Here is a 16,508-nt window from a genome sequence, read left to right as displayed (position 1 = left end):
TACAAGAATTTCGTCGGTATTATCCGAGTCAGTGCGGGTTTACCCAACGTCGTAATTGTATTCTTAAACTTAATGATTAACTTAATTCATAAAATCCAAGTTAAAACAGAGAAAAAAACAAAGAAATCATATAAGCAAATGCAAATTTCGAGGTTCGCCCACTCCAGGCACATCCAGGACCGGTTTCGAGCCTGTTAGCTCTCATCAGCTGGGTTCAGTCTCAAGACTTTTCACTCATTTTTTCGAGTTTTCCGAGGATAATAATTTTTTTTCACGATATTGAAAAAAACTGATGGTTCCCTTCCAGTCAATAATGAGCTTCAGTAAAGCTTCAATAACAAAAATCCGAAATTTAGCTACTAAACAAATTAATACGTTTTTTCTTCATATAAAATCAATGAAAAACTTGGTTCTTTGAGGCACGTGCATGGAAAAGTCCAATTTCTTTTTGCGCCGAACTTTTAGAGCCTATAAAAGAGATTTTCAGCCGATGGAAAATCCCCGACGAAAAAAAATTAAGGTCCGACCTAATGTGCCTGTGCTTAAAAGATGCAAACAAGTACTTTTGCAAAATTGTACCAGAATTTATTTATTTGGAAAAGAACGGGTTCTAAAGATATTTCTATGCGGGTGGCAAATGGACAATGTTGTCGAAAATGTGTTCAACTATTTTAAACTCCCTAAACACGTCTAGAGGAACGACATCAGTTACATACAACACACTACTTGTACGTGTTACGTGCTGACTTACACAAGTGGATGCATAATGAGCTTCATCACAAATAAAATATAACATTAGAGTTGCTGAAACTCCAGTTATTGTGAGACCAATATCCTTAACGCCCATTCCCTCTTGAATCTGAGACAGTAATCCATAAACTGTTAAAGTTATGACGAAAAACAAATACAGACAGAGGAAAGTTAGGGTGTACCCAAATGAATTTCCCACGTTCCTGATTATTTTACTCAGGATCATCCACAGTGATCTGTAATCACATACTCGATTGGAGTATTCAATGTTGCGTAAAGCAAACTGGAATTCTTCAGCCAGGCATGTAGCAATGTTCCCTATTATATCACAATAAATATACCAGGCTCCACCTATAATGAAAGTTATCACGTTTATATAGCAATATGGCACCACCTAAAATAATAATGTACATATATGTTTAGCGCACTTAAGAGAATAGTCCTTCGTTACCTGATAGATGATAAAGTTTGCCATTGAAAAGTGGGTAATGACCATTACACCACATCCCAATATCAGTAAAACGACCGTCATCACCAATGGCTTACTGCCCAAATCGAATCCAATTCGCTTTTTAAACATCCTAGTATATATACGTTCGAAAGAGACCATTTGAGTCAGCACATTTGCTTGCTTTTTCGCTTCGTATAAGGCTAGTATGTTAACAAATATTGGTACCAGATACACAGTGAAGAGGTAATCTATTACTGCTTCTTCAAACCGTCCTTCAGCAGTTCTTGTTACATTTATATTATAATATTTCAAATATCCAATAAAACCTGCACAAAAAGACAATATTAGCTTAAAGAAAATCGATACAAGTAAAGGTTTGTACCAGCAACCGCTAATAATAGTAGGAAGGAGTAAATAATCCATTTTGTAGAAATAATGAAAATTGAACCACGGCGAACAACTGGAAGTATGCCTAGTAACCTCATGGTAACAAAAATAGGTTTCACGTTATCAAATATTACACTTTTTTTCACACTCTTATCGTCAATGGATTCCATCATTTCCATATTTTCAGCATTGGAATACTTTGGAGGAGGGACAGGAGCCACCTAAACATATATTAAAGATTTTACAGCCCATTCAAAAGTAAAGAGCGAGAGTGTTATTTGCATATAGGTAGCTTTTTTTATAGTCATATTTCTGCATAGAGTTTTAGAAATTTCTAAATTAAACTTTTTGCTTTATTTTTGGTGGTATATTGGGCCAGATAACTGATTCTGATTTTGATAGAGAGGAATAGCAAGAATTTACCTTTGTAATTGTATTTTGATTTTTAGTTCTGTAAAACTGCATGCCATCATCAAAATATATATTCTGATTAGGAATTTGATAGCTGTTGTCCATCATTCCATGTGGTAAAGGTGTTCCGGGATTATTGTACATTTTCTCTTCTTAGCTTCAATAGGTGACGCTAAAACATTTTTTGCGCTCATTGTATACATTTGCCTGCTGATTAATGATGTGTTGGAAATGTAGTTAAGGTTTAATATAATTATATAAAATCCAACAAAATTCCAGTAATTAAAATAGCATACTTACAGCGCAATATTTCTAAACTTTTTATCCAAATAATGATTCCATTATGCTAAAAAACTAGTAATGGAAAGCCTGCCCACACTTGGAATAATGTAAGACGTTATGCACTCAATAGTCGCGTACGAAGGCGAAACATTGTTTAAGGGTGGAGCTTTTAAACTTGATACGTGAAACAGGAATTAATTATTGAGGCAAAGAATGTAGGCCAAGTTCCCGTGAACTGGTAAAAACTCATTAGTTACAAGGAGTAAGCGCCTTTAAACATTGATACGGCATTTTAAATGAACATGTAAGGTCACTGGTAGTGTTGGAAAACTAGGATAAATTATGGGAACCTTGCTACGTGGAGTAGGTACTGAAAGAAACTTCCTGGTTAGACAAAAAAAATTAACCAGCTTCAGTGTATGATAATTATCCTAATCGTTTGGATCTGTTAATTGAAGATTCACCGGGAACATGTGGAAACATGGAATTTAAACGAGCTGACATGTTTTCAACGTTTTCAGTCTCTTAATGTTCATTTCCTAGAGGAGTGGAGGTTCAAACGAGCCAATAAAAACCTGGTCTGATGATAGATAGCCAAGAAAAGATGTTAGTATTCGTAATATCCAATGGAAATTTTTTTAAGGCGGCTAAGCCTTGGTTAAATCCCTTCGATATCTTCAGTAAATTAGCAAATGGGACACGTTAAACGCTTAGTTTGCTTGATTAATTCTTCTATTTTCTATACTTCTGTACTCAATAAACATATTTTTTCCTCGAAAACCGTTCTGAATCAAGAATGTATTTTTTAGTTTAAGGTTAAAGCTACCTAAATACATTATTTTCGTGTCTTCATTGTAAAGAGTAAAAAAAATACTATTATTGTGCTCCACCTAGTCCATCCCTGGCAATGGAAATGCTAAAAATGTTTTCATCGGTTCTTTTTAGGAGCAATGATGTACTGTTCATTGTGTGAGAAAATAATTAAATTGCATAGTCTTCTAAAAGTTATTTAAAAAAAAATTCTCAGGTGGTTCCTTTAGAGTCCTGTATCTCCGTAGGGGCCCTCTGGATTTTTTTTTATAGAAACTTGTTTTTTTAACGTTCCCTGTACAAATCCGAAAGCATGCCCACATATTCCGGGACACCCTGTATAATATAATAGTACATTATAAACCGAGAACTTTTATAATATACATAATTATGCGAGGTATTTAATAGCCTTCTCGACCGAAATATATAGTTTTTTTGGTACCAACACGAATAATTGCCTTAATTGAATTAATAAGATTTTGAATTTAGCACTAATTTTCTGAAGTGTCGCAATATTTGAATGTATCCTGACGTTCAGTTGTCCAATTGCCGCAATATAATTTAACGGTTTCCGGAAAACCGATAAAAGTTCCATGAAAAACTTCTGGGAAAAGCGAAAAAATGGTGAATCTTAAAGTTACAGTGATTGAGTAGTGGAAATGGTTGGAATCTCGCCTGAACTCGAAGATAGGTGGGCAAAATAAATATAACGAAAAACTTTCACATATTCATGATTTACCTATGGATTTTGTTATTATTATTATATGGACCGAAGGAGAGAAATATAACTTCTCGCTAAGATAATCGGGTAAATAATGGTGACTTCTCAGGTTATTGGTAAAAAAATATTATCTAATCAGTTTTTTTTCATAAAATTACAAAATTTAAAAACATATTCACTTTGTACTTATAACTTTTAGTTCTGCGAACTTTTGGCTGAGCATTGTCATTATGTCGCGATGCGTTTTCGATGGTTCTTTATACTTGGCATAGTTTTCTTTGACAAATAACGCAAACCCTGTGACTTCCTTTCGCTCAGCAATCGGGACAGCTTTAGTGGAACCACTTTTGCCTTTTTTGTTCAAAAAAACTTCAAATCTTCCCATACAATAACCGCAACGTTTCCGGTCCAAGTCAAGTGATTTTGTGTGTCTTCCAAAACTAAATAAAAATTTAGTTAAAAATTGATAACGTTTAATGTCGAACATCTAATTTGTTACCTATAATGACAGCCAGTACATTTGTAAGTGTACTTGCTATTAATACGGTAATCATGGCATCGTCTTATAGGCGGCAACTCTGGAAACTTTTCCATAGCTTTAAAAGCCCTGCAATCAGCACGTTTATTCAATATCAAATTGTATCATTAAATACCAATAAATCAATTACCAACTTTTCCAATATGGTCCATGTCCATCCGTTATGCGATTGACAATAAATGATGCAGCATGGCACATTTCATGTATTAATGTATCTCTTAATCTACATGGAGAATCTAGAACTTTAGTGGATAAACTAATTTTAACCTAAAACAAATATGTAGATTTAATTTGATATTTGCTTAAGGTTTACGCAATTGGTATTTGTTTCTAAGGAAACAATATCAATTAGATTCGAGTTTAGAATTCCTCAAGAATTTTTTTCGAAACTTTTTTCTAAAATTGAAAGTTATTACAAATGGAGGAATGTTCGGTAAGCTTTCGCCTACAGTTGCTTTGAAGTAAAATTAATTAAAATAAAGATTTTGGACCTCCATTTCTTCAATAACTTCAAATGATAGAAAATAATGCTTCCAAGACGAAGTGTTCTGAATTGCAAGCGGAATTTAAAAATCACAAACCATCTATAGGGTTTGATTAGAAAAAAGAAAATCTCTTCAAAAAAACGAGATACTTGGCAAAAATGCCATATCCACAGTTAAATCGGGCGTTATTTGGTACAAAATTGCAAAAAATTTCAGACAAATCGGATGGCTAGATTGCGAGATATTTTAATTATTCCATAGTACCACACACTAAAACAAATATTAAAAGTAGACCCACTTAGTAATACCTGTCTTTCAATTTGACCCTGACGGTGAGTAATTTTTTTAAAATGACACAATCCAGCTGTTTTTGTTAATTTGGTATTCCATTCTATTGCACAGTTTCCTGGAATGGCATCGTCAAAAACGTTCTCATTAAATAATGAAAATAGCCTTTTCGCCAATTCCTGTTTGTGTTGCTTAAAGTTAGTTCGGAATAATCGTGCAGACATGTCACACTGGTTTAATGGCACAGTTGCTAAATCAAAAACAGATTTATTTATTTCTTATACCATTAATTCATTTCTATTATGAGATCTTCCTGAGATAATCACTCACCTGATAACGATTCCAAAAAGGAATACTTTTTGTTTTTCTCGCGTACTGTCTTGTTTCTTGTTAGCTCCAAAATTTCAATTTCTTTGTCATATTCTTCATCTGTTGTTATTGAACTAGAACTTTCTGTTCTACGTTTACCAATAGTATTTGCACCCTTTTCAATATTCTGATAATAATATTGCTTTTGCAGATTTGCCTTTGCAGGAATATTTGCTTTTATGTTGCACTCTTTAAGCAAATGTTTGACATTAGCAGTATTTTCTTCATAGTGGTTACTTTTTACACTTTTCTTTGTTGGAGTTTTATCACCAAAATTAAGCCGACTTTTAACTTTTTTAATGTCTGAAACAAAAATACATTGGTTAAGTGATTTTAATGATAAAGCGTACATGTATCAATTTTTCTGTCGGAAAAGACAGTAAAACATCTAACGAAACATAAACCACAGTCATTCGCGGTAGCCAACGTTCACGGTCGACCGCAAATGTTTTCAAAGTAGCTCGAGAAACTACAAAAAACAAATTAAATTTTATAGTTTTTTTATTGAAATTATTTTTAATTATTTAATAAAATAACTGTGAAATATTTACAGAAACTCCAAAATTGTTTGCCCATATTTATAGTCAGCCACAGACTATATTTTGCAAAATAAGTCGGCCACAATGGAAAAAAATGGGCAAACTTGCTGTATATGGTGCTGTAAGCCCAAATATCTATGCTTGGAAAAGTGCCAAAACATTTTACTTTCCACTCAGATAATTCTAGAAAACCTGTGTTGATTGGAATTTCTCACTACTGCGAATATTTTATTTATGCGTCTAATGAGCAGTATAAGATTTCAAATGATGATCAAAGAAATTTTCAACAAAAATAATAAATCTAATCTTCAACGTTGCTATCAATATCAGCCAAAAAACGACATTTTGCCAGGTTGAACAAACAAACTATTTTAATTAGTTTTTGCTTAGTTATTGATAAATATATAAAATTTTGCTACTTTGCAATATACTAAAAGATGGTTGGGTTTATCGGTCAATAACGGTATCGTAAATAAAACACTTTTGCCTGGACCAACGTTTCGGCTATATTTAAGCCATCGTCACCGGTCTAAAAGGGAACAGAGTGAGGCCATTTTTTCGAATAACCCAGGAGCATTTCAGATATATAAGTTCGTTATTTTTGTCTGTAATTGTTTTACCATGTGTAATTTCATTTGATCAGGGTATTTGAAAAATTAGTTGCAACTGTCTGCTTAAATCGAAATAAATATTTTTTGAGTTCCGCATCAGTTGTAGGTGTTTTATGGAAAATGTTCAATTATTTTTTGTATGTTGGGAAAATATTTATTTCAATCAAACAAGTTTCTGTAATAAATATTTATTTGCTTCGGGTGATTCAGGTTTCATCTTGATAACATCAAGAATCGAAAGAATAGGTTAGTTAGAATAGTACCCTTACATGATGTAAATTGTTGCCTGAATCACATTGTTTTAGAGCTAGAACGTGTTGAAATAAACATTTTCTCGATTTTCTCATACATTTTGAACCACTCATCCGATTAAGGTTTGGAACACACGACACTTCTAATGAATAATAAATAGTCTGCACTAGACACAAAAGTTACACAGTTACGTTGTTCAAAACGTATGAAAGAAGACGGAAAAAGTTTTTATTTTAACGATTAATCGTTTTATTTATCCCTGTAACGATGCGATTTAAAGTAACATTTTAGATCATGTGAGGACATTATTGCAATCTGTCTTGTATCGATTATTGAAGTTACCAACATTAAACCTGAATCACGCTGTATTTGTTGCATTTATTGATAAGACCCTGGAAGTTTTTCGTCAAAAAATGTTTTTTTATTAAAATCAATAGTATAAAAGCTTTCTATATGATTCTTCAGATCATTCTGTTCTGAGCACGCTTGTTAGCACAAAATAGTTTTTTTTAAACAACCACGATAAAAACTACAATCGGTATTAAATAAAAGTAATTTCATGATGACAGCATTAGCATTATAATACTAACGCAAAAAAACAATATGTCGGAGTACTTTTCTTCGAAAGAACTCGACTTACTCAATACCGGACCAAATTAGCTAGTTGATAAAACAAAACTACCTTTTGTATTGTTGCCTTCATCAGCCGAGTCGGAATCTACTAATCCTTTCAGTTTGCTTATCCAAGGCGATTTTACCGGTTTCTTCAGCGAATCAAAATTAAGTTTGGTATGAGTCAACTTTTTATTCGGTAACAGAGTGTTTTTGAAGGGCGGCTTTATAATCCTTCAAAAAATAAAATATTAAAGCTATTTCATGCTTACCGTAAAACTGTAAAGTTTAATTGGGAACTAGAACGAACTAATGTACGAAACATGCCATGCCATTTTCTTGAAATGTTCACTATTTGAGTTTCAGTGGGTTGAACTTCAATAAGCTACTTCTTACGTTTTTCGATAATCCAGTTCAATTTTATTTGAAAAACAACCACAAAAAAGGACTATTTTAATTGCCCAAACATTTAAGACACCTGCCTCCACAAAATATCTCTTAAGTGCTGTTAATCAGTTTACCTTTCCGTGATTGGAGCAACAATCGGTATATTATCTGAACGTTTTACTTTCCGCTCAGACATTGGTAAAAACACTTTTTGCTGATGAGCTCTCCATGACTTTCCATATATAGAGTCAAGCATTACCTTCATCTGACTCTCAATATTTTGATCCGTCGGTGTTGCTGGGCAATCAAGCGTTTTTTTCTCCTCTGAAAGAGTCGAATATTTAATCGCACTGTTTTCAGTTAAGTTACCCGTTATTAGCTTACCTCGTTTTCTTCTTACTGTGATAAAATCTTGACATTTATTTACTGGCGATAAAGATTTTACACTTTTTACCGGAGTTACTATGATGATACTTTCATCATTTGTGGGAAACGGTTCGTCACCTGCCGTCTTATATTCACTTGAAGGTTCCAAACTCGTTCCTACATTGTCTTCATCAGAAGTATTAGTTACTTTGGCCTCTTCTGAATGTCTTTTCAAGTCAGTATTTAACTCTTTATTAACTGAATCATCGTGTGCATCAGCTTTGTCGACATTTTTAGAATCTACAATTTAAACAAAACTAAATTGTAGATGCATATAGGTTTTTTTACCTGTGGGGTATTTGAATGCAAAACTCCTATTATAGATTGATGGATAGGATGGTTAGATGAAAAGCAGCAAAATGAGTAGTAAAAACACAGAATTTTTTAATAATATGCAAGGTGTTGCAATGGATTCTAAAGTCTACCAATGGGTACAATTGGATAAATCGTTTTTTTTTAGCCACTATGCTATTAGGTTATTAAGTGGATATTATATGGAAGTGAAGCGCTCAGTGCACCAATATTTGCTGTACCATTTGCGTAAAGAACTAAAATGCGCTGGTTGTACTAAATTAAGTGCGTTTGCTGCAGAGCCACTAAAAAATAAAGACTAAATTAATTTAAATTTCATGCAGCATTTCTTGTTATCAAAAAGCCATTTCTTGTTATCAAATTTAATCTGCGTCACACAAAATTATAAATTTTTATTGACAGAATTGCACCAAAATTATCTGATTTTTTCACCAATTTTTTAAGTTTTTTGACGGTTAACTGATACATTTTTTATCGCTAATTCCTTTTATTGTTGAAATATTAAATAAACATTTTATAAAAAGAAACTGATTTGTTTCATTCAAACAAGGAGGCTAAAAACATTTATTTAAAGTGTCCCCTTTACAAATAAACTTGACGGGTTTTTCCGATTTTTTCATATTTTCAATTACAAGAAAGACATTAAGAGTGGAACGTTTTCAAATTGACACACGGTATTTTTTTAATTATTCAACCTCAAATATCTCCATATTAAATAAAATACACTTACACCAATTTCAAAGAAAACGGCTCATATAAATCATTATTCTACAAATGTTTTTCGCTTTCACGGAAAGAGTAATAATCCGAAATTACTGCGGGTTTTCAAAAAACGCTGTTAGTTTTTAGCTCATTGCTAGAGAACCAGTTAAGCAATAACGCTCCAGTTGTCATCTAGTGATGAACTGCGTTAAACTGCGCCTTTTTTGAACATAAAATATGCTCATTAATCACTTTAACAAATCCAATACTAAAATGCAGAATTTGAAAGCGTTTTGATAAATCTGGCAAAATATAGATGCGAGAGCTCATGTGGAAATCAAGTAAATTATTCCGTCGCTTTCAATGATGTGAGTAGAGGAAAACATTCATAAGTCATGATCTAACTAAAATGAAAATCTGGCCTTTAGGCCCGTTTTGCACAACATATCAAGCTATACGAACTCAAAGTTTCATAAAAATCAAGTTCCGTCGCGCTTAATAGTGCAATCAAAGTGAAGCATTCACAAATCATGGTTTGTGAAGCTAGATTTCATGAAAAGCGTTCAAGCGAAGTTTCATGAAAATTGAGCAAAAGATTCATTGACGAGCAAGTATTTAATTTAGCATACAAAAATTGCCGCATGAACGTCAATATTTGTTTATCTTAGGCCGAGAAAGCAACTTTGTTTACGCTAAATATCCAAATCAGTCGGATCGTGAACTGGAAATTCATAGAACATTGTCAATAAGGAAAAAACTGAAATCAAACAGCATGGCTAAGCAATGAGTCAGACGAAGGGCCAGGAAGCAAACGATTATGTCATGTAAGTTCGGTAGCTCGGTGCGTTTTTAAAGTGATAAACACCTTAACATCGCATGAGTTTTTGCTAAAAACTGAACTGTGTTCAGTTCATGGTGGGCAAGGGCCGAAATCGGTCGCCAGTCTTTTGTTCATAAACTGGATAAATGTACGAATTTAGTGAAATTTAGGCACGGAAGTACGGTCGATCATCTTACCTGTTAATTGCTGAGTGAAATTCACATTTATTTTCAATTTCGTATGGATATTCATTGTGTGTTCAAGTGTAGTGTGTGCTTTTTGATGATTAATGGATAGACAATGGAGAATCTGGCGCCAGTATCCAGAAAGCAGGTAAGAAGGATTATTAATCTATAAATCCTTAACTTAATTGAGTTTAGTTTGTCGAGAAATAATTAAAATTTTACTCAGTTCTCCAGTTCGGTTTCTTTCCAATCAGATAACTGGGTTTTAGATCAAATTTATGTAATACTACAGGTTTTYTCTTTCTTTTCAGGTGGTACAATGCAGCTTTCGGTAAGTTTAACATTACTGTGCCATTCGCGGATAGGCTAGGAAGTTAAAACGTTGCGTGTGATCCTGGCCAAACCATTCAAATTTTGCGTTGTTTTTCCACATTTCAAAATTGAAACAAATTATTTTTGCTAAACGATTCGTGTTAGGGATTGTCAGGGGCTGGGATCCGTCCGAATAATTGCATTTTTAATGTTTATTACTATATATGGTTTATTGCATTATTGGAGGATAGCACGTTAAAACGTTGCGTGTGATCCTGGCCAAACCATTTAGATTTCGCGCTGTTGTTTTCAAATTTTAAAATTTAAACAAATTTTTTTCTGCTAAACGATTCGTGTTAGGGATTTTCAAGGGCTAGGATCCGTCCGAATAATTGCACTTTTTATTGTTTATTGTTATTTATTGCATTATTGAAGGATAGCACGTTAAAATGTTGCGTGTGATCCTGGCCAAACCATTTAGATTTTACGTTGTCTTTCCATATTTCAAAATTGAAATAAATTATTTTTTGCTATAAGATTCGTGTTAGGGATTTTCAGGGGCTGGGATTCGTCCGAATAATTGCATTTCTATTGTTTATTGCCATGAATGGTATTATTGGAGGTTCGCAAGTTAAAACGTTGCGTGTGATCCTGCTAGACCATTCAGATTCCGCACTGTTTTTCCAAATTTAAAAAGGTAAACCAATTCTTTTTGGTAAACGTTAAAAGTAAAGCACCTTCCTAGGCTGTAAGAGGTCCAGATCGAGTTTATAACCACACTTGCGCCTGTTCTTCTAAAGTTAAGAAAATACATGGCATTGAATTTTTTTGAGGAAAAATGTGTGTTTTAGGCAATTTTGGCTGTCTGGATCCGGACAGCATTTTGTTTCCTATTTACTTGTTAATTTTTTTTAAATGTCTGCTCAGTTTTGAACTATTAATATTTTATTATATCATGTATGTACTTATTTTGACAACATAACATTTTTTTCAGATAAAACTGGTAACTTTTTAAAATGTTTCTGTTTACTAATAACACTTTATCTTATATCGTTCAAACATTCATGTTTCAGGATATGAATCGTTTCTTTCACTAATATTCTCTTTCTTAGCTACGTTATGAATCTGAATACGAGTCAACGTCAATTTTTAAATTATCTTTAGTTTCTTTCTAAATCAAATTAAGCTGTTTGCTTATACCTTGAACTATTCATATGGTATCTATTACAAATGCCGATAACATGGTATTTTTCAGGGACACCAAGTCACTTTTTTAAATGTCTCTTTTAACTAATTACAGTTTTTCTTACAGCTTTTCAACAGTAAATCGCGCTCTTAGATCAAAAGTATAGTGTAAATAGTATAAATGCACCTTCCGTACCACCGTAGTATATTCTGACTGCATACTGCAGGATTAAAATTTTCAATTCGGAGTTGACTTTCATTGTGTTTAAGTGCCGTGAGGAGTTTTTTAAGTTAATGGAAAGAAAATGGAGGATGGGACACCGGCTTGCAGAAAGTTGGTAAGGATTTTTATGATCTATAAATTCTTTACTTAGAACTGAGTTTAATTTTACCAAAAGCAACTGAAGTTTAATGCATTCTTTACATTTCTAATTCTTAATGGTTTGGGACACATTTCCTGCTGTACTAAACAAATTTTCTACTGTCTTTCCAGGTGACACGTTGCAGCTTTCGGTAAGTTTGGCATTCCTTTGCCCCTGGTAGATTTAGAACGTTTAGGCCCAACTTTTACTTCAATTGAGATCCTAACTTTACTCTTTTTTAAACGTAAGAATTTTGCTTTCTGTTGATTTTGAAAGTGGTGCAAGTCCTTTTAAAGCTATTAAAATTATAAACGTTTGTTAATCACAATTTAAAAAAGGTTACATTATACATTTAAATGAATTTAATATTTAAAAAATACAAAATTAGTGTAATAACAAGTATCCATATTTTTTCAATTATATTCAGATGCAAAACCTTAAATATCTCCATATTAAATTAAATAAACGTACACCACTTTTTGGGGTTAAAAAATTCTTAGTGCGTCGCCAAAGTTCTACCAAAAAATCGTGTTTCCAGGAACATCCAGCATTTCAGGTATTTGAAAAGTTATACTTATACTCCCCTGACGGTGATAAAAATGAATTTTGGCCCTGAAACAACTTTTTACGCAAGTGTTTTTGAATTTCTGAAAAATGTTTGACCCAGTTACAGGGTAAAGAGAGGAAGATGTGCCAGTTTGAGTCTTACAGTTGGGAATTACAAATTTTCTTATAGACAGTGAATGTGTCGAGCATACACTCTCGGAAAATCGCCTTTTCCGCCTTCAAATCATCATAGCTTCCAAGTTTTTCCGAGATGCAGTTTTTATAGAAAATGTATGTTTTTCAACAAATTTTGACCATTTCGAAATCGGCCCTATATTAACAAAATTATGCATAAATACATACAAAAAGCTGTTTTTCCAAAAACCATTGATACCATTTGTCTTGAAAAATCATTTCTTCGACCTTCAAACTCTTATAACTTTCAAGTTTTTCAACCGACTTCAATTTTAGACAAAATCATTGAAATGATCCAAATCGGGTCCGTATTAAGAGTTATTTATTCATACTAAAGGATCTGATGCACCATGTAACTGTACTGTAATAACAGCATAATATTCATAATATGCGTATCATTCGCGTTGGTGTTTGCCATCATACAAAGTATTTATTTTCTTAAGTTGTTTATGAAATTAGAAACATTATCATTAGGACATAAACCTACAAGGGGTGTATCCCTCTGGATACGCCCTTGGCTGTAATTCCGTTTTCTTGCGAACAACTATGGTGCTGCGTTTCCACATTTCCAAAATTTTAGGATTTTTTCATTACTTAATAAGTTTATTTTCGTTCGTTCGTCGCATAATCAACTTAAGATTAAAATTATAAGATAAAATAAATGCGAAACTTTGATTTGCGTAAAAAGATGTAGCAAATTAAATAATACTTGATTTCGCACTTACCTTTTTCCTTGTCAATAAACAATTCGTCAAACCTATGGGTAAGGCAGTCATTAAAACTTGAAGATGCAGCAATGCGATTGCCTTCTTTGTTAATATTTGCAGTAGAATCTCCACATACCGTTGAGACTTGACTGAAAAAACTTGGATTTCCAGGGCGATCTTCTACATTTTCCAGCCAGTTTTTAACCATCTGATTCTTTTCAATTTCACTGCTACAATTTGGAAAACGTTTCAACTTTACTTCGGGTAAGATGCCTTGAACATTATCTTCCGAATCGCTTGATTCAATGAAAGCGATTTCGTTCTTATCATGTGGTTCAACATCTTGAGAACTAAATATACTGCCTGATGAACTAGAAGGCACATCTACGATTGACAAATCCTTGCTTCTAATTCCAATAGATTTATCAAATATCGAAGAACGTCTAAAGTACTTTTTAAGGGCTAGTCTGGAAGCTGTAAAGCAGGAATTGGATAATTCATAAATTTAAGCTCCTTCAAATAAAGCCTACTTACAACTTTTTACTTTGCACGTTTTTTGACGACCCCTAATTTTCGGAGACATGGTGCTTAGTAGTTCGAAGGACTTGTCCATAGCAGAGTTCATAGTTAATCATCTGTATACTGCAGTAAATTCTAAGTTTCATTCAGGAAATCCAAATCGAAAAAAACAGCTTTACATATTAGAGGTTATACCCAAAGCTAACGGACGAACGAAATTTTCAGGTTGGGATTGGGCATTTTAAAATTTATCTCAGGGGTGTGTTCATAAAACACGTTCGAAACAGATCGTCAGAATAATCTAAAACCTGTAGTTCAGAAGTGTTCTGAGTCTGTATTAGAAATTGACTAAATTTGTTAAAAGTAACTGTTTCATTTAGTATGTTATGAGCAAAAACCCAGACCGAATCCATCTGTTCCGTTTCGGTTTCGGTCCTAGGCAAGATTTAAAATTTAGGTTCCAGTACGGTTCCGGTTATGAAAATATTTTCCAATTCGGTTCAGTTCCGGTTCAGGTTTTTTTCGGTTAATATCAGTTTCAAAATCTATATGATACAACGAATAAGAATAAAGATAGAGCCAACTCTATCTAGGAATCATATTATCTTTTTTCTTGCTTGTTCTATTAAATCAGTTATATATAATCAGTATTAAATGGAATGGAACATTGAAATAAGGACTCCGATACGAAAATTAATTGAATCATAGTATTTTTGAAAAGTTTATTTGTACCGAGTTTTCTGACTTTGAACACTTTGTTTTTATTCCGTTTTCACTCAGGTCAACTATTTCGTTGATAATTGACTAAATCCGAAAAACTAAAATAATTCTACTTAAAAAAAGATTTTAAGAGTAGTGTATAAACGTACGATGTTCGTTTTTTACAATTGAAAAGTCGCGACTGGTTCTCACAAACAATTAATATTCTGCCTCTAAAATGTTTTTGTTAATATTTGGCCTGGTAGGCGGCAACAAAAAATTGAGTTGCCGGCACGATTATTTAATACTTGAACAAGCATGTATAACTCGGGATTAAGCTTTTTCTTGTATTTTGTTCCACTTTATAGAAATTTAAAATAATTTCAATTTTGTTATGGGCTATAAATGAACCATGTGAAGAACATTCGTGCTGATTAATTCCTTTTCCAAATGTTTGCTCGGAATCTGTATGCCTTAAAAAGGTTTACATTTCATCGCTTGATGGTCCAGAGCCAGATTCAGAATTGGAAAAATTGAACTTTTAAGAACAGATTACTCTTTCTACTTGATTGTCGTCCATAGATGAAGACAACTTGTCGTCTGAAACTATCTTATACCGAGAGTCCAAAAATAATTCATTATTTAACAGCATAACTTCTATTTCTTCCATTTTCCTGAAGATAATTGTTTTAAAGGAAAAACCAGTTTTTAATGACAACTTGCATTCTTACCATAGTAGCCATAAAAACTGTTATAACCAACAACTGCTAATAACAAAAAACTTCTTTCTTACTTCTTTTTTACGAATAGCATTAGAAACAGTTAAAAAGTCACATAAATATAAAATAAACAAAAAATCAAGAAGTAGAAAGTTTTAAACATTCTAAATTATTGCATTTACCTAACTAATTAAATATTTTTACATTCCTCTAACCATCTTAAAATTGAATGAATTGAATTTAAAGTTATCGTTCATTTTTTGTTATCGTGGGGAAAATTTCCTAGCAATACAAATCCTCTGAAACTCAAGTATTCATTTATTTCAAACATTACAAGTTACCGAACGAAGAAAAACCGAAATAATTCGGAAATATTTCGGTTCAGGTTCAGCCCTTTAACAGTGTGTTAATATAAAATATGGGTTCAGTTTCGGTGCCGGTTCATTGATAAATTTATTATTAGTGGTGATTCAGACTAGTTTAAATCGCTTTAGAATAATACGAAGACTAATAAGAATTGAGTAGTAATAAAACAATATTTTCAATTGTACATACTTTCCTGACTGTGTTTCAATTCCAAATCAAAACCAATTCCTGGGCTTCAGTCATTTATTGTCTCTAATTATCAATTACAATACGTTTCGGTGTTTTCCACCATCATCAGTTTTTATGTGTAGCGTTGTTGCTACTTTAAGCCTTGGCATATATTTATACATATACAGGGTTGCTCATTAGTGCGTCAAAGTGCGATATCTCAGTAAATATGAACTTTACAAGAAAATACGTCCTACGAAAGTTTTTCATGTTAAAAAGGTCCACATTTTAAAATTACTTTCCAATATACGGGGTGTATCATAAACGTGTGGTAGTTACCAACTTTGGTTTTTTAAATGGAACCGCCCCTTTTTTCATTCATTTTCAGATTT

The 16,508-nt window shown here is 32.8% G+C and overlaps 2 protein-coding genes across 2 annotated transcripts in view; both read right to left on the bottom strand.

Moving 5' to 3' along the window:
• Positions 1-3,836, bottom strand: part of LOC109534010 (gustatory and odorant receptor 24) — a 9,180-nt gene extending 5,344 nt beyond the window's left edge. The window contains exons 1-4 of the mRNA XM_048664517.1: positions 2,012-3,836; positions 1,584-1,809; positions 1,202-1,527; positions 752-1,144 (exon numbers count right to left, since the gene is read on the bottom strand). Of these exons, the coding sequence (XP_048520474.1) occupies positions 752-1,144; positions 1,202-1,527; positions 1,584-1,809; positions 2,012-2,143 (1,077 nt within the window). The 5' untranslated portion in view covers positions 2,144-3,836. The remainder of the gene's footprint in view (positions 1-751; positions 1,145-1,201; positions 1,528-1,583; positions 1,810-2,011) is intronic.
• Positions 3,837-3,922: 86 nt separating this feature from the next.
• On the bottom strand, positions 3,923-14,394 carry LOC109538489. Its single transcript, XM_048664516.1, has 10 exons — positions 14,180-14,394; positions 13,664-14,119; positions 8,278-8,559; positions 8,028-8,217; positions 7,577-7,740; positions 5,454-5,795; positions 5,144-5,373; positions 4,481-4,617; positions 4,312-4,419; positions 3,923-4,252 (listed from the first exon to the last, which is right to left on the bottom strand). Exons 1-10 carry the CDS (start codon positions 14,268-14,270, stop codon positions 3,988-3,990), a joined length of 2,265 nt encoding a protein of 754 aa, XP_048520473.1. The 5' UTR covers positions 14,271-14,394; the 3' UTR covers positions 3,923-3,987.
• Positions 14,395-16,508: the final 2,114 nt, after the last annotated feature.

This window comes from Dendroctonus ponderosae, unplaced genomic scaffold (genome assembly GCF_020466585.1).
Source record: "Dendroctonus ponderosae isolate FM_Combo_2020 unplaced genomic scaffold, Dpon_F_20191213v2 Dpon_F_20191213_3, whole genome shotgun sequence".
Classification (NCBI taxonomy): Eukaryota; Metazoa; Arthropoda; class Insecta; order Coleoptera; family Curculionidae; genus Dendroctonus; species Dendroctonus ponderosae.
Note: the sequence above shows the minus strand (reverse complement) of the source record. Positions and strands in the feature narration are given on the sequence as shown.

Coding starts and splice junctions, on each gene's coding strand:
- LOC109538489 (XM_048664516.1), bottom strand. CDS start 14,270: ATGAACTCTGCTATGGACAAGTCCTTCGAACTACTAAGCACCATGTCT. Junction 8,560..13,663: donor GTTTATTGACAAGGAAAAAG/GTAAGTGCGAAA, acceptor TTTAAATTGTAG/ATTCTAAAAATGTCGACAAA. Junction 8,218..8,277: donor CACAGTAAGAAGAAAACGAG/GTAAGCTAATAA, acceptor CGACTCTTTCAG/AGGAGAAAAAAACGCTTGAT.